At 44.2% G+C, this 24,046-nt stretch overlaps 2 protein-coding genes and 5 non-coding genes across 8 annotated transcripts; 5 read left to right on the forward strand and 2 right to left on the reverse strand.

Moving 5' to 3' along the window:
- Positions 1 to 95: 95 nt before the first annotated feature.
- On the forward strand, positions 96 to 3,778 carry ino80b (INO80 complex subunit B). Of its 2 annotated transcripts, none has more exons than XM_076092570.1 (6): positions 96 to 320; positions 530 to 655; positions 1,068 to 1,242; positions 1,349 to 1,497; positions 2,683 to 2,819; positions 2,909 to 3,778. In XM_076092570.1, exons 2-6 carry the CDS (start codon positions 616 to 618, stop codon positions 3,362 to 3,364), a joined length of 957 nt encoding a protein of 318 aa, XP_075948685.1. In that variant the 5' UTR covers positions 96 to 320; positions 530 to 615; the 3' UTR covers positions 3,365 to 3,778. The 2 variants fall into 2 exon arrangements, with proteins under 2 accessions (XP_075948685.1, XP_075948684.1); XM_076092569.1 differs by having other exon boundaries at positions 98 to 320; positions 2,647 to 2,819.
- On the reverse strand, positions 3,763 to 22,809 carry intu (inturned planar cell polarity protein). Its single transcript, XM_076092571.1, has 17 exons — positions 22,586 to 22,809; positions 21,096 to 21,694; positions 20,296 to 20,381; positions 17,720 to 17,938; positions 15,191 to 15,309; positions 14,294 to 14,383; positions 13,623 to 13,700; positions 13,166 to 13,349; positions 12,665 to 12,718; positions 12,032 to 12,094; positions 11,620 to 11,835; positions 11,404 to 11,496; positions 10,291 to 10,725; positions 8,245 to 8,339; positions 7,960 to 8,149; positions 4,408 to 4,550; positions 3,763 to 4,316 (listed from the first exon to the last, which is right to left on the reverse strand). Exons 1-17 carry the CDS (start codon positions 22,714 to 22,716, stop codon positions 4,205 to 4,207), a joined length of 2,907 nt encoding a protein of 968 aa, XP_075948686.1. The 5' UTR covers positions 22,717 to 22,809; the 3' UTR covers positions 3,763 to 4,204.
- On the forward strand, positions 5,311 to 5,382 carry trnad-guc (transfer RNA aspartic acid (anticodon GUC)). Its single transcript has one exon. It is a non-coding gene; the product is annotated as a tRNA-Asp (tRNA).
- trnad-guc (transfer RNA aspartic acid (anticodon GUC)) lies at positions 6,011 to 6,082 on the forward strand. Its single transcript has one exon. It is a non-coding gene; the product is annotated as a tRNA-Asp (tRNA).
- trnad-guc (transfer RNA aspartic acid (anticodon GUC)) lies at positions 7,357 to 7,428 on the forward strand. The gene has a single exon. It is a non-coding gene; the product is annotated as a tRNA-Asp (tRNA).
- On the forward strand, positions 11,158 to 11,229 carry trnad-guc (transfer RNA aspartic acid (anticodon GUC)). The gene has a single exon. It is a non-coding gene; the product is annotated as a tRNA-Asp (tRNA).
- trnan-guu (transfer RNA asparagine (anticodon GUU)) lies at positions 17,195 to 17,268 on the reverse strand. Its single transcript has one exon. It is a non-coding gene; the product is annotated as a tRNA-Asn (tRNA).
- Positions 22,810 to 24,046: the final 1,237 nt, after the last annotated feature.

Here is a 24,046-nt window from a genome sequence, read left to right on the forward strand (position 1 = left end):
AAAACTGATTAAAACCGCCGGTTTTTGTATTTGTTCTCCACTAGATGGCAGTCAATCGAATGTAACGGCTAAAAATGAGCGGAAGTGACGAACGGAAGAACTTTCGTGTTGTTTTCTTAGCTTAGTCGAGCTAACTAGCTACTCAAGACAAACCGTGTAACGAGAGCTTCATATGAAATCAGTTACAGTTCAAAATTGCCTCAGATTTACAGTTTATGTCGCGTCTATTTCTTTCAACGTTAATCTTTTTATTCGATGGGAGTTTTGTTCAGGCGTTGGGTGCATGCTAGAGAACGTGAGCGCTCTCTCTGCTAAATAAGGTAACGTGAAGCTAAATATGGTAACATGGAGCTAACGGCCATGTTCAAATCAACCTGTATCATTTACTAAATATATAGAACATAAATAAGCCGTTATGGCTTAGCGAACACACCAGATACAGAACATTAACATGCTCTTAAATCCACGTGTTCCTTCCTTATCAACGCTGCATCCAGTGTTAAGATAACAGGTGTGTTTCTCTCCTCAGGTAAATAACGTTGAGATGTCTGCTGCAACGTGAAGCTGCAGACTGACGGTCCTGTTCTTGGCTTTTACATCCCCGTCGTCGTTTCAATGGGGAAAAGGAAAGACATGATTCACCCCAGGTTCCTTGGTGAGTATATTCCTCCATTCATGTTATAATGTCGAAGCTGTTTTATGTGTTGGTTCAACTTTATGGTCGTTTTGAAGGTTGTAGTTGCTGTTTTATTGTATTGCAGTTATGCTGAGAGGTGTTTCTAATATTTTGTCCACCCCGTATGTATCAGGTTAGAGGGTAGGCTGAATAACAAACACCTCTCACCTGTATAATACAGTTTAACATCATCACTAACTGCACAACATACAGTTGAGTCAACACCTGTTTAAACGGCAGAATTACTGGTTCTCTCATACATTTGAAAGATCCACTCTGAGAGAAAACACAGATATGTTTGATGCATGTAAATCTAAATTAACTGTATCGCATCATCTAGTGTTTATTGTATTCATGTGTTGCTTTCTTGCTTTCCTCTCGTCCTCTGCAGGTGAAGGCGGCTCCAGCCTGCACAGCGTTCACAAACGGAAACACAAGAAGCACAAGAAGCACAAGAGGAAGCACCACAGCTTCCCCGAGCTCCCGGAGCCCGTCGTGGTTCCTCGTCCTCCTCCACAGCTCCGCCTCAAGATCAAACTGGGAGGCCAGACGCTGGGGACCAAGAGGTGAGGCGGGACGCTGAAGGTGGTCCGTTTGGTCGTGAACCTTCGTGTCGGCGCTCATTTCCATCTAAACCAACAATCACTCGCTTCTGTTTCCTGTCTGTGACAGCGTTCCCACCTTCACCGTGCATCCCGGTGTGGCTTGTCCTCCCTCTCCCTTGATGATTATTAATAATGTCGATGATGATGACGATGATGACGACGATGAAGACGATGATGAGCCCTCTGTGCCTTTGGAGCAGTATCGGGCCTGGCTGGGTAAGTTACAATAGTTTAATACTGAGATACTTTACACTGGAGCTTGATGAAAAGTTATATTCTGTTATTGCGATTTTGATTCATGGGTCAAACTATTAGTGAATGCATAGTTGTCCAGCTGTTACACTGAAAGAAAATAAGACCACAAAACCAAATGTGCCAGAGAAAATCATTTTTTATCCAAATTAATATTCGAAACTATTTCTGTATCTGCTGCTCTTAAATTTATTTTGATGAAGTAAATACGTTTGCTCTCTAATACAGTGCATGTGCTCACTTAAAACACGGAATTAAGTAAAGTTAAAATGGGCAGAAATTGACACATTTTGGTTTGTGTTCATGGCTTAAGTGTAATATTAAGATGTAACAAACAGAACAGGCAGTAATGATAAAGTATTGGTTTCTGTGACCAGAGGTTACAACAGAGATCATTTCACTAAATTGAATCCACATCTAGGATGTGTAAGTTCATATAGTGTTAGACATCCGCTCAAGCCATTTTCTAGTTTCTTTTTAAGAATTTAATCGCAAGTCTTTAAAGAAACAGGCACGCAGGACGTGTTTTGTCCTCATCAGGTGTAGTGTTCCCTTCTCCTGGTCTTAAAGGCTTCATTACATCTAAAAGAACCGAGTTTCTAAATGTAGTTGGAGCTGATGTAAACAATCGATAACGTTATCTGCTCTCACCCCTCGTTCATTTAGTCTACACTGTCTCAACAAGTTGAGTCAGTTCATACTGAATTTTTTATTTCCAACACAACAATCTGAGACATAAAACACTCTGTACCAGTCATGTCCACACGGAGGTAACTTTATTTCATCTAGAGTGGTCACATGGCAAAACACTGATGTCTGGAAGTGAATGGAGCCCTAGAACAGTAGGGAAAATACATCTAAGAGCATTAACTATATCACAACTTAAACACGGTCTAAAACACCTCTAATATGGATTAATAGTTGTACATATTTATATTAATAAAGACAACGTCCCCTGAATGCTAAATATAATTTTTAATGGATAAATGAATATTCTCCTTCATTCAAATCAAGAATGCAAGTTAACTTCATATTAGTGTTTTTTAATGTAGCATGGTCGAGACAATGTTCTGGCCGTGGTTAAACGGCACATTCATGTTTGTTCTGTATCAGATGAAGACAGTAACCTGGCCACATCCCCTATGCCAGACATAGACTCAGACTGCATGCTGGGGGTTCCTAAGGACGAGGAGGAGCGGTGGCTGGACGCTCTGGAGAAGGGAGAGCTCGACGACAACGGGGAGCTGAAGAAGGAGTTGGACGAGTCTCTGCTCACGGCCAGACAGGTGAGGAAGCAGGACATATGTACTTCAGTCCACCATAATGTCACTATAATCATATATCCCTGAGTGTGTGTTTGTGTGTTTGTGTACAGAAAGCCCTGCTACACAAGCAGCAGAGCCAGCCTCTCCTGGAGCTGCCCATGGGCTACAAGGAGAAAGAGATGACCGCAGAGATGATGCAGAAGCGGGAGGAACGAGCCCGGAAGAGACGCCTGCAGGCGGCCAAGAAGGCGGAAGACAGCAAGAACCAGACGATAGAGAGACTGACGAAAACCAGCAAGGCCAAGATCAAAAGCATGCGAGAGAGGAAGTCCAAGCTGAATCAGTGTCCCATGATCCGGTACAGCGACTGCGTCCAGGGCATTGCCGTCTCCTTCCCCTCGGGGGTCCCCCCGCCGGCACCAACGGCTCCCCGTCCTCCACCGGCAGCCCCGGTGAACTGCGGGGTCAGCGGCTGCACCAACCTCAAGAAGTACTGCTGCTCAAAGACCGGGGTTCCTCTCTGCAGCCTCCAGTGTTACAAGAGGAACCTGCTGCTCGAACTTTAACGGGACGAATAAATTACAAATGGACGCAAATGTAGTTTTGTTACTGCGCCGAGCTGTGATGAAGGTGGGTACCGTCCACGTGGTCGTATTGATAAAATGTACACTGTACAGATGTGTGTAATTTGGACTTTACATTGTCATATTCATAATAGTGGTTTTCCAAGCAGAGACGCTGGCTGCACAATTTAATTATGTACATTATTAAATGTTCAGAACTAGAAACCTTAGTACCAAAGAAATTATGATTTCCATTTGTGCAGTGTCCGTTTGAAGACATAAAATTCATATTTTTGTTAAATTGGGAGAAAGAGTACCATTATTTCCACTTCCTTGGTTTATTTATCATTTTGTCAATAATGTAAAATTATGTTTAGAGATGTGTGAAGGTTGTTACAGAATAAAAGAGAAACTGTATTCCTTTAATCTCAATTTTGTAACAAATGACTCAAATTCCATACAAAACTGTACATCTTAAATTAGGTAACAAATTGTAACAATATCAACACAACCTTATTTGTACTTCTACATGGAGACTCGTGCGTAGTTTTAATTGGTCCAGCTTAGTAAACTTTACAGCCGCTAACTGCTCTAAGCAGAGGTTTACACCAAAGTGTCTGAGGTATTCATGACCTGAGAGGCTTTCCATCTACACACAGACTCTTGCACACATCTATGGTGAGCAATGAGGCCCAAAAAAGCAGTTGCTATTTGCGACAACCATCGTAAAAGTTCCTGCTCTCGGGTTCTTTCAAGAAGCGCCTCAGTTTGATTTGTTCTCCTGAGAGTGGAACAGAAGAAGAAACGTTGTAGTGTGAGAGTCCATTGTCACGGATGTAGTAATCACAAGGCCAGGCCAAAGGAGAGTCTGAAGGCCATCTCTACGGGAACTTCTGCCACCGAGTCATGGAAACACACGTAGAACTCCTGAGGGACGGGCTCGAGCAACATCCGTCTGGAAAAACAAGATTGGCACATGAGGAAAAGGCTCGGACTTAGCAGAGAACGGTGCAGTTTGTGGATAAAAATAGTGAAAGCTGACGAACCCGATGACCCAGTAAGTCATGGTGGGAGCAGGCTTCCTCTGGTCGGTCCAGTTCTCAGGTTTACACTGAAACAGGACCCCGTGTTCCTTCACGGGACCCAGACCCCAACCACCGCCCTGAGGCCGGTCTGCATCCCGACGGCCCTGCAGGAGAGGAAACAACACGATGCAATCAGTTGATTCATTAAAAGCATCGATGTAGAGAAGGTTCTTTCTCCATGAATGGTGACGGAGGAGAGTCGATGCTTCTCAAAGCATGGCCGACCTCAGGAACATTTTGACTATACTATTTTATATTATTTTTGAATCGCATACTATACTATGACTTTATGACATGTCATAAATATACCATCTGTATGAAATAAAACATTTCAAATTATTGCATGCCATACATTTTTTTAATTAACCAGAAGATGTATTCTCTTCTTCTTTTCTTTATTCTTGCATTTAAATCAGTCGGAGCCATTCATTTAAATCCAGTAACGGATGACATGCATGAAGTGTAGTAGTATAATATTAAAAAAAATTCCCTCATGGCGAGATTCGACTTTCTACGTGACAATGGGGTAGACGTTCTTAGGGCCAGATGGACAAAGGGACGGATGGACATATAGACTACACTGAAACATTAAAACAAACAAAAAAGAGCTAATTTGAAAAAGTGAGTTTTTAAAAGTGATTTATCAGGAAATTCAGTTTGCTGCCCTGATGTCCTCAGGTATGTCATTCCAAAGTCCAGGGACAGAAAAACCTCTGTTTGCCACCTCTGGATTTAAAGGGAGCAATGTAAGATCTTAGGGAGATTAATATTAATAAATACTGTTAGATATGGTCATAGTGGTTGTATGTCATTGTCGTATGTTGTCCATATTAAAAATATGTCTGTCCCACTGGACAGTGTCCCTCCTCGTTAGTATAGTGGACAGTATCTCCGCCTGTCACGCGGAAGACCGGGGTTCGATTCCCCGACGGGGAGAATTTATTGCCCGAGGAGCCACTGAGGCAGTTATTCTTGAGCACATTAACATTTCTCATGGGTGCAGAAGTAAAAAGATGCAGATGAGGCTCTGAAAGACTGTTTTGACTCTACTGTGTGGGAAGTATTCAGTAAGAGCCTACATATAATTAGCCAAAATATCAACTTTTTTCGACGTTTTCTATGACCGTTTGAGACTTTTTTCGACGTGCTATACTATGACCGTTTTTGAATTTTTGAAAATTTCCCTCATGGCGAGATTCGACTTTCTACGTGACAATGGGGTAGACGTTCTTAGGGCCAGATGGACAAAGGGACGGATGGACATATAGACTACACTGAAACATTAAAACAAACAAAAAAGAGCTAATTTGAAAAAGTGAGTTTTTAAAAGTGATTTATCAGGAAATTCAGTTTGCTGCCCTGATGTCCTCAGGTATGTCATTCCAAAGTCCAGGGACGGGGACAGAAAAGCCTCTGTTTGCCACCTCTGGATTTAAAGGGAACAATGGAGGATCTCAGGGAGATTAATATTAATAAATATTGTTAGATATGGTGATAATGCTTGTATGTCATTGTCGTATGTTGTCCATATTAAAAATATGTCTGTCCCACTGGACAGTGTCCCTCCTCGTTAGTATAGTGGACAGTATCTCCGCCTGTCACGCGGAAGACCGGGGTTCGATTCCCCGACGGGGAGAATTTATTGCCCGAGGAGCCACTGAGGCTGTTATTCTTGAGCACATTAGCGTTTCTCATGGGTGCAGAAGTAAAGCTAAAACCACAAGACAAAAGAAGTAGGTCAAGCCTTATCTTCATGTCGATGATTAATGTGTTTGTAGGGTATGTTAGGGATTTAAGTTGTAAATTGGATATCTTGTGTTTTGGTTTGGCAAAACAAGATACTTGTATCTACTATCTATACTTTTATACTTGTAAAAAGATGCCGAGTAGGCTCTGAAAGACTTTTGACTCTACTGGGTGGGAAGTATTCAGTGATGCCCATGGGGAGGACACTGACAGTCTCACTCACTGCATAACAGACTACATCAACTTCTGTGTGAACACCATACCCCTCAGGACTGTACGGTGTTTTTCCAACTGCAAACCTTGGATCGCTCCTGAAATAAAGCCCCTCCTCAAGGCAAAGAAGAGGGTTTCGATCAGTCATCCACCCCTCCCCCCATCCAGTCCTCCCTGTTGCTGCAACCTCCATTGTCTGCACCCCCTGTAGATTGCCCTTCCTCCACCCCCTTCCCCACAACACTGCTCCCCTCCACACTCATACACTACACTCCATGACATACGGACATATAGACAACCCAAAAACATAAAAAAGTGTAGTCCTAATGTTTAACGTCTCATGTAAGACTATAGCCCTAAGTTCTTTGCTTTAAGTGTTCTTGAAGTTATTTAATGAATAAATGGAAAGCAAAGTTATATTTGTCAACCCCCCCCCCCCCCCTTTGCCGATCCGAAAAATGATCCGATCAGTGACTGAAAAAACGCGATACGATCCAAACTGTGAGTTTTGTGATCCGTTGCACCTCTACAGACCAGGGTTCGATTCCCCGACAGGGAGAATCCATTGCACCAAGAAGCAACTTTACCACTAACCATGTTTCTTTTATCAGTTCTCCTGGTTGCAGAAGTGGACAAAGGGACGGATGGACATATAGACTACACTGAAACATTAAAACAAACAAAAAAGAGCTAATTTGAAAAAGTGAGTTTTTAAAAGTGATTTATCAGGAAATTCAGTTTGCTGCCCTGATGTCCTCAGGTATGTCATTCCAAAGTCCAAGGACGGGGACAGAAAAACCTCTGTTTGTCACCTCTGGATTTAAAGGGAACATTGTAGGATCTCAGGGAGATTGGGAGAATAAATACTGTTAGATATGGTCCCAATGCTTGTATGTCATTGTCCTTTGTTGTCCATATAAAAGACATGTCTGTCTTCATGGACATCATCCATCCTCGTTAGTATAGTGGACAGTATCTCCGCCTGTCACGCGGAAGACCGGGGTTCGATTCCCCGACGGGGAGAATTTATTGCCCGAGGAGCCAATGACGCAGTGTTCTTCAGCACATTAGCATTTCTCATGGTTGCAGAAGTAAAGCTTAAACCAGAAGACAAAAGAAGGACTTACTAGCTTTTGTCATGTAGAGGATCAGTGTGTTTGTATGGTATGTTTGGAATTTACATTACGGTTCAACAAGGTTCACCTGATCTACGTAAACACAATCAGGTCCTGGATAGCACAAAGCTGGAGAAGCACAGCACACTGCATGCAGAACACCAGGGTTGGATTCCCCGACGGGGGTTATTTATTGCTCGAGAAGCATTCATAAATAATTGATAGTTGTACCACAAGTTTTGGCCTGGCTTTAACTACACTGAAAATTCTTCTTTTGACTTGAGACTCACAGAAGCTGGTCTTGGTGTGACTTCAGGTTGCCTTAAATTCAACACATCTACTTTGCTATCTCAAGCTGTTTAGCATGATTAGTGTTAACTGTGTCGTTAGGTGAGATAAGGGATGAGGTTGAGACCATATTCATTTAACTCTGACTCACCCTGGCTGGCAGGCTCTGCTGGAATGCGGCCCGTATGGAGAGGCAGCAGTGGTGGAAGTTGCGGATGAGCTGTGGGTGGATGGAGCCGCTGAGCTGAGCCACCTCTCTGTGAGTCGGAGCGATGAAGATCCCCTGAACCGTTTCCATCAAGACATAGTGGAACAAGGTGTTCTCTGCACCTGAAGTCAGTCTGTCACAATAAGAAAATGTAGGTTTTTAGTTCTAGCCAACATTAATTATACATGCAGTTAGAATGAAAGAAAATTATTATTTCCCATCACCCACTTCATGGTGTTGTACATCTCCTCTGTCTCCCTTTCAGTCAGGGTCTTCTTTAGGGTGCCTAGGTAGAATGGGTTTGGGTGCTTCATTCTGGGAATCTGATGTCGAAGAATGCAAAAAGCATAAGACAAAACATGACAATACCATCTATCCATCTTTCCACTTTCGGTTATCTGGGGCCGGGTCAGCAGACTTTGCAGCAACGCTTTCTTGCTCCTCCTGGGAAACCCTGAGGCGTTCCCAGGCCAGACGAGATATGTAATCTCTCCAGCGTGTTCTGGGTCTACTCCGGGGCCTCTTACCAGTTGGACAGAAAACTTCTAAAGGGAGACGTCCAGGAGGCATCATGATCAGATCCACCTCAGTACTCCCAACCCGGAGGGTGCAATCCACCATTTTCCGGCTGAGAACCATGGCCTCAGACTTGGAGGTACTGATTTTCATCCCGACCGCTTCACACTGGGCTGCAAACCGCCCCAATGCGTGCTGAATGTCACGTTCTGAAGGAGCCAATAGAACCACATCATCTGCCAAAAGCAGGGATGCAATTCTGAGGTCCCCAAAACAGACACTGTCCTCCCCCAGGCGAAGCCTTGAAATCCTGTCCATGAAAATCACAAACAGGATTGGTGACAAGGGACAGCCCTGGTAGAGGCCAGCGCGCACTGGCAATGTGCTCGACTTTGTGCCAAGTATCTGGACACAGCTCTCACTTTGGTCATACCGTATGGCTCGTAGCAACGACCCAGGTACCCCGTATTCCCGCAGTACCCCCAAGAGGACTCCCAGAGGGACATGGTCGTAAGCCTTCTCCAAGTCCACAAAACACATGTAGACTGGATGGGCAAACTCCCATGACCCCTCCAACAGACCTGCAAGGATAAAGAGCTGGTCCACTGTTTTACGGCCAGGACAGAATCTGCATTGCTCCTCCTGAAGCCGAGGTTCGACAATCGGTCGGACCTTCCTTTCCAGCACCCTGGAATTAACTTTCCGAGGGAGGCTGAGCAGTGTGATACCTCGATAATTTGAGCACACTCTCTGGTCACCCTTTTTTAAAAATGGGAACCACCACCCCGGTCTGTCACTCCACAGGCACTGTCCCCGACCTCCACGTGACACTGAAGAGACGTGTCAGCCAAGACAGCCCAACAGTGTCCAGAGCCTTCAGCATCTCAGGGAGAATCTCATCCACCCCCAGGGCCTTGCCACTGAGGAGCTTTTTGACCACCTCAACAACCTCTGCCAAGCATATGGATGGGTCTTCCCCCTGAGTATTCAAGCTCGGCCTCCTCCACGGAGGACGTTTTGGTCGGGTTCAGGAGTTCCTCAGTGTTCTTTCCACCGCTCGACAATATCCCCAGTCCGGGTTCGCAGTTCTCCTCCCCTGCTGAACACAGCCTGAGACAAGCCCTGCTTTCCCTTTCTGAGTCGTCTAACGGTTTGCCAGAACAACCGAAAGTCCTTCTCCATGGTCTCCACAAACTCCTCCCACACCCGGGTTTTTGCCTCGGCAACCGCCACAGCTGCAGCTCTTCTGGCCAACCGGTACCTGTCTGTTGTTTCCAGAGACCCCTGGGCCAGCCAAGTCCCAAAGGCCTCCTTCTTCAACTTGACAGCCTCCTTCTACCAGCGAGTTCTCTGGTTGCCGCCATGACAGGCACCGATTACCTTTTCGACCACAGCTTCTAGCAATGGAGGCCCTGAACATGGCCCACTCGGAATCCATGTCCACAGCCTCCCCCGGGATGCACGAGAAATTCTTCCGGAGGTGGGAGTTAAAGTCCTCGCGGACAGGGGCCTCAGCCAGACGTTCCCAGTTCACCTTGACCAAACGCACAACAGTCAGAGACCTATCCTCAGCAACTCGCATAGAGGCAACCATCTTATTCCCCGGGGAAAACGCCAACACAGCAGCGCTCAGCCGGAGGCTCACGAGTATCTCCACACCGTATTAAGTTTTCTAGATAACCTGCCAACTAACAGTTTAACAAAGAAAAGAACCAAACAGGACCAAATATTAGAATTGATAAAAGACTACAAGTGTACCTTGAAGAGGCCTCCGCTGCCTCCACTCCCATCCGACCCTCCAGATCCCAGCGAGTCCCGACGCCCCCCCAGCTTCTTCCTGCCTGAGTCTGGGGTGGAATGTGGACTGAGGCCTGGAGCCATTGATGAAACAGACCCTGACCCAGCATCCATCTGTCCCTCACTCCCACTGTCAGACAGGCTCCTCTGGGGGCTGGACCTCCGGGCCTTCTCCCCAAACAGACTACGGCCTCTGGACCCGGAGGAGGAGCCTTTGACAGCCCCTGCTAGCTTGCTGAAGACGGGGGAGGAAGAGGCCAGGCTGTCCAGGCGGTCGCGGGCTGTGGCAGCAGGAAGGAACCAGTCAGCACAGGACAGGCAGGGAGCAGGCGGAGCATTGAGACGCTCCTCAATACCTGCTTCCAACACCTCCAGTTGCAGCAGGGTGGCCTTCACCTGGATCCAGGATGTAAGAGAGTGTACCTTTATACTGTAGTGATCAACAGATTATTTTCTTCTATAAGGAGAGGTTGTCATCTAGCACATTGACCTTCCTTGTTATTATGGTGGGCAGTATTTCCGTTGATTGAGCAGAAGACCAGGGATCAATTCCCCGACAGGGAGAATTCATTGCACTTTACCATTAATAAATATTGTTTAATGTAGTCCTAATGTCATTGCGCTATGTTGTCCATATAAAAGACATGGTTGTCTTTTTGGACATTGTCCCTCCTCGTTACTATAGTGGACAGTGTCTCCACTTGAACAATGGAGGATCTCAGGGAGATTAACATTAAAAAATATTGTCAGATGTAGTCATAATGCTTGTATGTCATTGTCCTATGTTGTCCATATAAAAGACATGTCTGTCTTCATGGACATTATCCCTCCTCGTTAGTATAGTGGACAGTATCTCCGCCTGTCACGCGGAAGACCGGGGTTCGATTCCCCGACGGGGAGAATTTATTGTTCCAGGAGCTACTGACGCAGAATTCTTGGCACATTAGCATTTCTCCCAGTTGCGGAACTAAAGCTTAAACCACCAAGTAGGACATACTAGCTTTTGTTCAAGTAGAAGACCAGTGTGTTTGTATGGTATGTTAGGAATTTTCTGTAAAGTTCACTAAAGTTCACCTGATCTACGTAAACACAATCGGGTCCTGTAGAGCCCAAAGCTGCAGAAGCACAGCCACCTGCCTCCAACAGCACACACTGCATGAAGTGCCTCTGAGGTGGAGAGATAAAGAAATACAAGCAAAGATAAACAAATAATACTATGAATAGATACTGGGCACATGACGACGAGAACAAAGTTAAACACAACCATCAATCAGTGATTCGTCTCCATACCAATCCCACTATGAGGAGGAAGTGACGTCCTTGAGGCTGGCTGTAGCCCGGTACTGTGCTGCTGCCGTTAGCTCTCTGCTGGGGAAACACCTCCCTCCAGATGACCAGCTGACCCACCCGCTGCTCAGACGCCAGCGGCAGCAGGCAGTAGTGCTGGCAGTACAGGCACACATCCAGCAGGTCCTCTTTAGGCAGGTGGTTGGCAATCAGGTAGGACTGGACGGTGAGCATGTGGATGATGTAGTAAAAACGTTAAAATACATTTTCAAAATACAAAGATGAAAGGTCATATTCTGTCAGCTGGGTCTTCTATTGTTGTCCAGACAGTGTGGTACCATCAGGGGAGGATATAAATATGATACGGCTGGCGGCACTGAGGCCTGTGTGTGTTTCTCTTCATTGGGATTCCTACCTTGTAGAACAAACAGGAGCCAAGAATTACATACAGACGCCTCAGGCCAAAAAAGTCCTCGGACTGTGAAAGGACAAAGATAAAAATACAAAACAGTAAACATATACACAGACTTTGGAGGAAGATTGTTTTAAGTTTGACCAATTCAATTAAATTGTGAATGAATGAATGTCTGTATTCAACTGGTTGTCATCTCTATTATTTTAGGAATAAAACTTGATAACAATGAACCAAAGATATAAGAATACTTAACAAAGCTTGCCATGATGATAATTTGAAAACTCAAGTTGTTAAATGACCATCGACTTTACTTAACTAGCTCCTGCATCAATAATCCTGCTCTCTAATTTTGTCTCAGCTGTTTAACCAGACCCCCCCCCCCACACACACGTCTAAAAATAGTCTAACCTTCTCCTCTCCCCCGTTGAGGCTAGAAGACAGAAAGCTGCTTAGCTGACATGTATCTTCGGGGGTCACAACGCAACATGAACCACTGATGTGACTCTTTAGCCTAACAACACTTATTTGTAATTGGCTATTTTCTTTCAAGACAATTGTCCATCCCTAACAGGTGACATACTTTGAAAAAGTAGATCCATGCTTCAAGACAGCAGTACTGAGGTGTTTTCTCACCATTTCTCCAAAATCAGAAGACTCAAAATCAGAGAGAACAGTATCCACCTCCATCTGGGGACAGAGAAAATGAAATATAAGCTTAACAGCATTTAATTATTATCATGACAAAAATACTATACGTTTTATTTTTCGTATGTCCAAATTTTTGGTAGTCTTCTTGAGTCTTTGCTCCTGCATTCATTCCATATATTCATGGACAATTTTCATTTCATGTAATGTTCAACAGTGGACACTAGAGGGCGCCATAGCTTCAATTGTTGAGGAAACGTGGACAAGATGATATTGAAATATCTGTTATTACCGTACTTATGCTCCAAGACTAATATTGATCTATAAATAATGTTATTGTCCCAGTCTTTACACACACACACACGTTTTTGCTACATGGTGGGGACATCAGTGTAGAGGACTAATATTGATCTACAAATGTTCTTGTCCCAGTCCTCTCACTCACTCACTCACTCACTCACTCACTCACTCACACACACACACACACACCTTGATTTCCGGAGGCAGCGTCAGCCATCGCACCGCCGGCAGTCCATCAAGAAAAAGGGTCCCCGAGACATCGGGGGCCGGCGCTGAGGAGCCGTCCCTCAAGCGAGACGGCTGGATGAGCTGCTGGAAGAACAGGCAGAAGAAGTGGTCCAACCTGGGAGCATGGTCCACCTTACAGAACGCACTGCGGAGGACACAAAGAAGATTTAAAAAATAGGCGTAATGACAACTAGAACTAGAGAACAATGATTACATTTCAAGAATAAAGAAATGGAAGAAAGATATTTGAGAGCAAAGAAAAGGGAGTTAAGAGAGTGAGACAATGAAGGCTTTGTGTAAAATCCAGCTGGAAAACCTTTGCTTTGAATTGGTGAAACACATTATCTTTTATTTTTCAGCAATATAAGTTTCAACCAGCTCTCTCAGCAGGAGCACAGGAAAGCAAAGAGCGACTCACTTGTCTAAGGAGCCGTACATCACTTTGAGAGTCCGGACCACGTCTCCCACCACCGTCTGCAAATACAGCAGTGGAACCCTTGAGCGAAACGGAAAAATGTCAAACACAGACGTGAATAAACTTCAGCAGATCTTATCAAATATTTGGACTAACTGCCAGGAGCCGTGAAGCAAAAACATTTACAAGTGTTGTTTTTTTCTACGCGTGGGTGTTTCTCAAAAATCAATCTCTGTGCTTTTTAAGCATGAATGGGAATATTTGTCAACCGAGACGATGATTGATCAGGTTGACTTGATGACTAAAAGTGAAAGGTTTGGGGAATATGACTCATCTCATGAACAACCACATGCTCCTTAAAAAGGTATTCCTCCTGCCAACAAAGGACGAAAAGAAGCACATGTGAACGTTTAAATTGTTTTTACAGATTGTGCTCTTAAATACGTTTCCTCCTCAACAAATAATAGTTAATTTCTCGGGCACATGTCCTGCTCAGAGAATTTATCACCGCACCAACATCGGCACCTTGATTGTTAAAAATGATCTCTTGACAATTTGTTTTTTCGGGTGATGCCTGCGTTGTCTGTTTCTCTGCAAATGTGGTGGAGGCGGGGCTACCGCACAGTGTAATAATAATAAGTGCAGCATGCGTGTTTGATGCTGCCTCCCTCTACCTCTCAGCAGGAAGACCGATGACCAACAGGTTGTTGCTTTCCTTCCAGTAGCCCACATGAACCAGCTGCTTCCCGAGCAGGAGAGAAGAACTAAAGGGGAGACAAAAGAACAAAGTGACAAATGGAACAAAACAACGAGGACGATGCCGTTAACATACAGTAAATACAACCTCACTGTTACGTTCTTAACATCCAGTCGCCAAACCTTTTTTTTTTTCCAGGCTTGTGTTGATATTCAAAACATCCAACATTCCTAACTGGCAGAAAAGTTAGGAATTTGAGGGCGCTACAATAAAAATATTTTGGGAATTTATCATCACCACATTCATTTTGATTCCTCATATTTGTTTTACATGAAAGGCCAATTATAAAAAAAAACAATATCTGCCTTTACACGGCACCCTTCCTTGTGCCAGTACTTTGTTAATAGCAGAGGGAGGAAGAGATGAAAAAAGGATGGAAACATTCCCGTAACTCTGCACTGAAAGAACCAGCACTACATCTGACAGAGTCAAAGGGTTTAGAGACAATGTGGACTTGATTTTGAGAAAAGATAACAGTTTACAGTATCAATGGTGTCGTATATACAACTAGTATGGTCTATTCAAGCTATTATATGGAAGTATAGGAGCATCATCATGGTCAAAAATCTGTTAGAAATCACTGTTTTACATAGATGTAGATTGAATATCTTTTGGTTTTGGACATTTGGTCGGACAAAACAAGACATTTGACGACATCCCCATAGGCTCACAGATCTTGAAATAGGATTCTTTCATTATTTTTTTATGTTTTCAGGAAGAACATATTCGGATTTCATCAAGAACCAGTTGGAATCAAAGCATCTGGTTGGTAACTAAATTGGTGATTAAATCCTCCACAAGTAACTTCCCTTACCTGAGAATTTGCCCTCCTGTGACGTTCTCCAGCATGTCACACAGAGTGAGGAAGATGCCTCTCACTCCTTTCAGCTGGCCGGACGCCTCAGACACGGGGTACTGGTACAAGATCTCCTCCTGCAGACACAAACACACACATATGAATATCTGGTTAACTGTGTCATGACAATGATGTATCCAGCAGAAGGAAACCACTCTGGTGAGTCTCTCAACAGAAAAATGTCACATCAAAATGTGAAATATCTGCTGTCCGCTGCTGCAGTCACCAAAATGTGTCTCCTCTGAATTATGGAAAGCAAAGATCAACACATGAACCACTGGATGTTTATTCTGTCACCTCATCAGTGTTTTAGTTGTACTGCCCAACCCATTTTCACACAAAGATGCCACTTTCAAGATGATGATTTTACATGTTTGACTTTCCAGAGTAAAGAGAAGCAGATTCAGGAAATACAGGAATTTGACTGAAGCTCACAGAAACTCTCAGTTGCTCTTCTGGAAACTACTGCACGCACTTTCAAATAGTGTTCAACCAAACTATGTTGTGATTAGTCTTTATCCCCGGACGAAACACAAGCACTTCACAAGAGACGAGGGAGTGCTCCGGGCAGATTCAGTGAATCTTTGGGGACATTAGTATTCGCCCTGGCATGCTGGAAACTTTAAAGGAAACAGGGCGGATAAGAGCCGCTGAGAGGAGTGAGGGGATAAAAAAGATTAATGAACCGAGTCCTTGTAGGCTTGCCAACCAGGACAAAGAAACAAGACGAACAACCAGTTACATCGCGTCTGTACACACACAAGCAAAAAAAGGCTCGGATCACAAAATCCTCACACAGCCGAGACTCAAAAATACCACCGCTGAACCTCTCCAACTTCTGCTACCCAGCAATCAAAGGACTAAAGAAAAATCAAAGTCGACGTTCATACACGACACTGTCATTTAGAAAATAAATGACAGACAACCCAGCACTCTGCACCGCTGGTCAAGAAAGAAAGAAAATCTGGCGAGCAGACACACAAACTGGAATTGCAGACCGTAAAGTACAACCATAAAGAAAATATAAACCTGCCAATCGACGTCCACGGGGAAAATGTGGTTACAGTGGAGGAGGTGTCGGCCAGGAAATGAGTGTCGTTTGCAAGAAAACACGCACTGTGGGATTAACACTTGAATACAAGTGAATATAAAAAAATATATGAAACACCGCCCTGTGCATGGATCCAATAAAAAAAAAAGGATATATTATTTTGTTAATAAACTGCTGCACTACAGCCAAAGGGACGTGTGGATTCAGTGTAGAACAAGAGCATAACGTTCACAGCATTAAAGTGACAGAACATTTATTGACAGGTTTGCTCGGGGCAGAGCGCCTTAACTTCTCACCGTTCTCTCTGTTTTTTCGGTCAGTGGCACCCGCAGGCGTTGGAAACCGTCCAGAGCAGTAGTTTACTGAGAGAGTCTGACTCACGTCAGATCAATTCAAGGGAAGCTTTCCATTCCTGGACTTGGGGATTTCCTGCACACCTGAGGTCATTCTTAACACTCAATTATCAGAACCCTTCAATGCTTTAAATACAGCTTTTTTTATGGCTGCTCTGAGTCGGTGTGCTATTGACCACAAAGTCATGATCAGGTTTCCCAGAGACCCACTATCTTTCCAAAGCGATGGAAAAACATGTGGCCATCCAGGGTTTAGAGCTCAACAACGGTCAGTTCTAGTTATGTTAAATTTAATGGCGATATTTAGCTTTTGTTTTTCCACCGTCAGCACCGACTGCACAAGAGGCTTGCTCCTTTCAAAGCTCCCTCCTCGTTGCTCTTTAATAACAAGCCCGTTTCCACCGAGGAACTCTGTGAACCTTTCTACATTTTGCCTGTTTAAATGCAAAGAAAGCAGTTACACTCTTGCTCCTGGTTTATCTGACCCTTACCCCTGATCACGGACACCAAGTTACTTATTTACACGACGTTATCTTTTATTTAAAAACAAAAACTGAACGTCCCTGGGTGGGCTTGAACCACCAACCTTTCGGTTAACAGCCGAACGCGCTAACCAATTGCGCCACAGAGACGGCTCTGCAGCACCCTGCTGGTGGGGATCGGTATAAACTTCTACAAATTATGACGTGCACTATAAGAGAAACTATAAATTATTTATAACTTGCAGGAGCTTTGGAGTGGGGTTTCCAGCATTGAATGTTGCTGACTGATCAAATACACTCTACTTCTCCACAGCAAACACAGCGTTTTGTTTCAAAGCTCTTTGTTTTGAGTCCAACATTAACCATAAAGGAGTCAGAGGATATTTTATGACCTCGGACTGCATTTCTAGCGTTTTAAATGTCTCTCTCTCTGCTGCTCGACATCTGACTTCAATCTCAATGGAACTATTGTTGTCGCTTTATTGCGGCAAGTAAAATTGCGTGCAGTGGTCACTTAATTTCCTGAGACTTTTGGTCAAAATGGCTCAGATGTGGTTTAAATACCCACACGTGTTTCATCACACATTTTACACAAACTGACCTCTTCCTGCAGTGATGCCGAGTCCAGTTTCAGTGAGAGGTACATGACAACGTGCGGGATGTGTCCTATGGACATCTGAAGTTCGGCGGTGTCCTCTCCCCACAGCAGACGCACCAGCTGGCTGACTGGAGGAGACGAGGCCTTCGTCTTACGGTCCGATGAAGTGTCGCTCGCACTGCCGCCGTCGCCCTGAGCCACCGTCTCCAACGTCAGCCTCACCTGGAGGAGGAGAGGAGAAAAATAAGGACATTTATTCTGTTATGTAATTTCATTGCATCAGCCTGCCTACCAGTCCTTCTCAGAGTTCATTCATTTCTAAAATCAGCCACTATGGACCCGCATGATTATACTTGGCAAGACATTTTAACAGTGCTCATGTGCTCGTGTGCCGTGCTGCCAAAAACTTCAATCATTACACATTGATTCAGGAAAAGGCTGAAAAGCGAATAGCAGGACGGTGACTGTCAAGAGAGAAAATGACAGCAACAGCCAGACCTCACCGCAGCATAACAAATAACAGGGATCCGTGTGTGTGTGTGTGTGTGTTTGACTAATTATAACCAGACGTCTGCTACTCAAAGACACAGTGGCAGGACAACGAGACAGCCTATCTTCTCTCGTTCATGCAGAATCTATTTTTATTACTTTCCATACGCCACTTCTCCATTCTATACTTCCATTCCTAGAAAGTCCCCGTAGTAGAGAAAGTGTGTCGGCAAAGAACTCACAAATTCAGATACCATACATCACAAATGACCCAGTATACTGCTACTGGAACTACATCCCACGCATTATTATTGTTTAAACTTGCACATAATTGATGCAAACACATTTCTCTAACAACGAAAAACAATGTACATTGTAGAAACGCTACTGTGGCATACCAATACACATTGTGCTGACTGGGCTGAAACCTGTCAGTGATTCAAGGATATCAGAACCAGAGTCCAGATGTGGAAAAAACAGCAGCAATGCACGATCCACGTAATGAGGTCAGCATCTCTAATCTGAACCAGCAACCATCACTGCATTTGGGTTTGTTGTAGGTTTTATTTCTAGAAGGAATAACGCCACGTAACCCTGACACAAGGGGAATGTCCTATAAAGACAATACAGTAGGTCTGTGGAGTTTTCTCTTATGGAGACATTTAGGGGATAAAACAGCAGAAGAAGGCAGAACTGTGGAGGTCCTGGTCCTAACCCGAGCATTGTTCCGAGTCTGTAACTAACCTAAGAAAAGCCATTTGGTATGCTCCAAGAAATAAATGAGGTGTTGTGGTCATTACTTTCCAACAAACGTGGGTAGTCCTCGATCATACGGTGCCTACCAAATATGTTGAAGAGGAAAGAAGGGATCGTATTCCCCGGTCAAAAAATGTTGAAACTGTATTTTTCTAATGCAGCGATCACTCCCAGAACCCTCCAAGGTCTGTCAGCAGTAACCACAGGCCACCCGCCGCCCCGGCGGGCGCCTGCATCTGGGCTGCCCGCCATTTTAGACGATTTTAGGGGTATTATTAAAGAAGAGCAGAGCAGTGGTGGAACAACCATGTGACGTACCTTTCAAATTGGTGACTCTGACTAGTTCACTCGAGAGGTAAATATTTTTTGAATTCACGCAGGATGCGAGAAAAGGCTTTGATTAGATTGAGCTGAGGGAATCAGATTCAGACGAGGAGAAAAACGGGTGAAAACTTTCAAATGGGCAAAGGCCTAAATTTGAGAAGTCACTGGGTAAAGAGGCTGAGTGGGCTAACTGCAGCACTTTCTCTCATCATAAATAACAAGGATGTGGTTAGACTGGAGTGTGCTCTCACTGGAATTCCAGCCCGTTGATGTCAGTCATTATAGGTGGACACACGCACTCGAGCGAGGGAGTAACTGAGGCTTGTTCGGCTACGAGGGTTAGCAGAGGGCATGGTGGACTAACGTTGATACTAATATTTCTTCCTCGGAACATAATAAGTACCGTCTGCGTAACATCTGGGAGGGCTGGCACACAGACAAACCATCCTCCAACACACACACAAGCACACAAAACAATCATTCTGTCACCAACACAACTCTATTTCCAGTTTTCTGAGACAGGAAACTTGTATTTCCCCCCCCAAAAGAAATCTTCCGTCGCTCTTTCCCTTGAATGTAATTTAGTTTCCGACTACATCTTCTAATCAGCTGAGCTTCCAAATCCCACAACAGCTTCCTGTGGCCACGGGAAAAAAAAAAAATAGTCACACCGCAGTCGCATCTATCCGCCGTCCACCCAGACGCACTCTGTCATTTGCAAATTCCTGCTTTTTGATGGTCTGCTTTTTGGGTGAAACTGCACGACTGAGGCACAGACTATGGATTTTTTTTTGACGGATAATTTCTCTAATTTTAAACAGCAGTGACTTTGTGACTATTCACATTTTAGCAGCTTTGACAAAGCCAAAAGTAACTTAACGTCTATTTGTACCGTCCTGGTTTGTGATGAGCCCGGATCCTAAAGACATAAATGCGGCGTTACAAATTTTTTAAAAAGGAGCTCCCAGTATTGATCAATATCGATACTAAAGGAAACCACTAACACTGACCTGTGTTGGTCCTGGGATGCAGGACAGAACCCTCTCGATGTTTTCAGAGGTCACGTCCACATCGTCCACCGCTACAAGCACGTCACCTGAACACGCAGGACAGACATCGATAGCTCAACTAGGCCAAACACAATATAGCAAATAAGTAATGCTAGTCAATGTAATTATTGGTGTACATTTAACCATGAACTTACATTAAATGTGGGTTTGTAAAAAAATCACAGAAAGCTTATATTGTCAGTAACATTACTTAGAATAATTTGATTGATTGTATAACTGGCGATGTGCTGCTGACCCGTGCACCTGGCTGAGTAGACCCACTAAAAGGCCATTTAAGAGCTTCACCTGACCCCCGTCTCAGTAACAGAGCTATTTCAGGTATTTAACCACTTTAATTGTTCGAGCATGGAGCCGGGCTGCATAACGGCTTCTCTAAACAGTAACTCATGTGGGCAGTCGTTTGTGGTGAGTTCCTCCGTCTGCTAGTGAAAGCTGTCCGATCGTTGGATAGAACAAAATAAATCACTTCAGAGAAACCCAGCGTTCAAACACAGATTAGATACTTTTACAGAACCAGACCGGCACTTAAGAGTTTCATTCACTCTACGAAACTATGTGCTGAAAGTTACACTTAGACGGAATATACTTTTTTGTATTATAGGGCTTCACGTGCCTTTTCAAAACTGTATAGAAAATACTGTGACGTATTTAAAATGGCCGCTGACACAAGTAAAGAAACTGATATTTTGTAGATTTGTATGATAGTAAATACGAGCTAACTGTTGGATTTATAGTCTTACCGATCAGAATTTGGCCACATTTGATGGCCGGGCTGTTGGGTATTAGTCCATGAACAGTCAGTCTCTCCTCCTGGCTGACCACTGCAGTGTTTCCTCTGCTCCAGGACGGGCGATGCACCACCCCCAGCAGAGCTTCCAGAAGGCCTCCGCCGTCAGACAGAGGTGTCGAGGAACCTCCAAGACGTTTAGGGTTGAGGTAGACGCACACTTCCTTCAGCTGCTGCTGCTGAACCGTCACCCCCTGCCTTTGACCCGGCTGGTTCTTAAGGATGGATGCCGGAGGAGATGAAGTCGAGTTGTCTTTACCTCCATCCTTCCCTCCTCCTCTGCGCTGAGATGGCCGGCGTTTTCTCCTCAGGATCCTGGCCAACCTCGTCAGCGCGGGCTCACCTTTCGTCCTCGACCCGCATCGCTGCTTCTTGTTTTGCTCGGTGATGATCTCGGCCTCCTCCTCGCTGAAGCGAACGTGATTGGTGGACACACCTTGGCTGGCGGCGGCGGCTTGGGCCAACGCGGCCTCCTCTTCGCCCTCACTCAGCTCCAGGTAGAAGAGCTCACCATTCTTCTGGATGTCATCAAGCCATTCTGGTTCCAGGTCACTGAGGGGAACAAAAATAGACACCTAGTGTCAAAAGCACAGTGGTACAAGACTAGGAGGAGAGGACACAGTGGTACAAGACTAGGAGGAGAGGACACAGTGGTATCAGACTAGGAGGAGAGATGCACTGACAATCAATATAAAGATACGTGACTAGATATCATTTGACATTTTGGTTGTCTTGAGATAGTGATAAGGCTGACATGTACAATAAATGCCTCTACTTGCCATCGTATCCACATTAATAATCATTTATTATTTAGCACAGTTTAAGCTGTTGGGGCATTTTTTGTACCAAACTTGTATCCCAAAACTGAGTCAAATACAGTTTTTTTCTTTTGTTATTTACTTTTACAGTATCAGTTATTGCATGTGTTTATAAGCCTACAGTAAAAACTACTATATGTTGTTGTTTTTAAAGCGTAATCACATGGTTGACCAAAAGGGTGGGACTAAAAAGGAGATATTTTTGGTTTCTCTCTTTTTAAACCTGCGGTAGCAGCTTGGACTGCTATCCATCAATCTACTGAGGATGACAAGCAGCATACAATTATTTAAGGTTTACCTCCCAAATTGAGAACACTCCCTAAAAAGCTATGAAAAGCACAAGGAGAGAGAGTGGATGGGATGACACTGCCTGACATTTAGAAGCACTTATATTTAAAAACGCATTAAATGTGTAATAAACTGGATGAATCGAAAGCGTTTTATATCGGCAACGTACACCATCATAGTGACTGTTTTAAGTGTCAAGTTACAGCACAAACGTTTCCAGTTCGACTTTATCTCACGCACAACCTTCAGTAGCTCCACGTGGTCTCACATTACCACATGCACGTGCGGAGAGGGTTTGTTTGTTTACTAGTCGCGCGGAGTCAAACTATCTTCTTACTCAGAGTAGTCGGAGCTGTTGACACTCGATGATGTGGAGTCGCGGTCGGCGTCGTGCTCGCCACCATCTTCTTCCTCCCGACCGCTACACAGAGTTTCTTCGGTACACGTGCGCGCGTTCGCAAAGGCCATTTTGTTCACGCGACGTGTTTATTATTTCCGGAGTTCGCAGCTAAAAGTTTAACTTTAAAAAAGCATCCAAAGAAACGGCCGGCGACGCTCGCTCGCCATGTTGGAAGAAGCGCCGATGACCGTGTGGTCACGTGGCGAGAACGGGTCCATCTGATTGGTGGCCGGCGCAGTTGCCCATAACAACGCAGAAACTTTGGGTGACTCTTCTTGCTACCTGGCAGCACGAGACTCTCGTCCACGTTAAATAATGCAGCAACCACACAGACAACACCACATACCCGCTCATATTATAGTTACAGGGACATTTTATTAAAGTGTAACCGTTTGGAAATAAACACCGACATGATATTAAATAAAATAAAGGACCATTGGGTGCCTTCGTCCACTGAATTTCAAAATAAAAGCACATTTACACTTTTGTTTTGTTGCCCCCTTTCTCTCCACCTCCCTGCAGACTTGCACGAGGCTTTTTTTTTTAAAAATCCCCTCCGGTATTTAGCAAACTTCTGCACCTCCGACCAAACACCAGCATGCTTTAAAATAAAAGCAATCATACTTTACTGACCTGTAAAGGAGAACGCTGCGAATAGAGTCAAAATCCTCTAAGTTTTTAGAAAATGAACCTCCGTCTGCAGAAATGTTAAACATCATTTGTGTGTCATGTTTTGTCCGGGCCAACAAACACTGCAGTAACTTAAATTGTCCAGTTTATACAATTGCAATTTAAAACTCCAAGAGGGTCCAAAAAGAAAAGCTTTTAAAAAACACAAGTTGTACCAAAAAATTCCTCTCCTCTGCTCCACATGAAGCTTCTGAATGTTTCTCCAGGCACAGCCGAGTGGAATTTGTCCCAGCGGCCTTCTTGGCAAGTGGACTAAAAACACGCCTACTACCAACAAAAAAAGATCAGCTGACAAACCCTCACGTGTAGGCTACTTCTATTTCTAAAAGACTCAAGTGTGGGGGAATAACGTTACTTAACCGCGTAGTTTCCATCGGTTTTACATAGAATATACTGGAGAGAATGTCCACGCATTTAAGTTGTTATTATTAAAGCTAAAAAATGCTGTAAGATACATGCTGTGAGGGAGATGTAGTTGCAATGCAACATGTCTATAATTCTGTTTAAAGTAAAGTCAGTGGTTCCACTTTTGAATGTTGCCATACGATGTTTAATAATGGACTCAATGCAGGAAGTACCAATACCAGATTATAAAAATACTCAATCAAAAGTATGTAAATCCTGCATTCAAAATCATGAGTTAAAGTAGTTTTACTTAGTTAAAAAAGTACTCACTAAATGCAGAATACCTCTTTCAGGGAGTTATGT

This window comes from Anarhichas minor, unplaced genomic scaffold, assembly GCF_050575085.1.
Source record: "Anarhichas minor isolate MPS153535 unplaced genomic scaffold, ASM5057508v1 ptg000016l, whole genome shotgun sequence".
Lineage (NCBI taxonomy): Eukaryota > Metazoa > Chordata > Actinopteri > Perciformes > Anarhichadidae > Anarhichas > Anarhichas minor.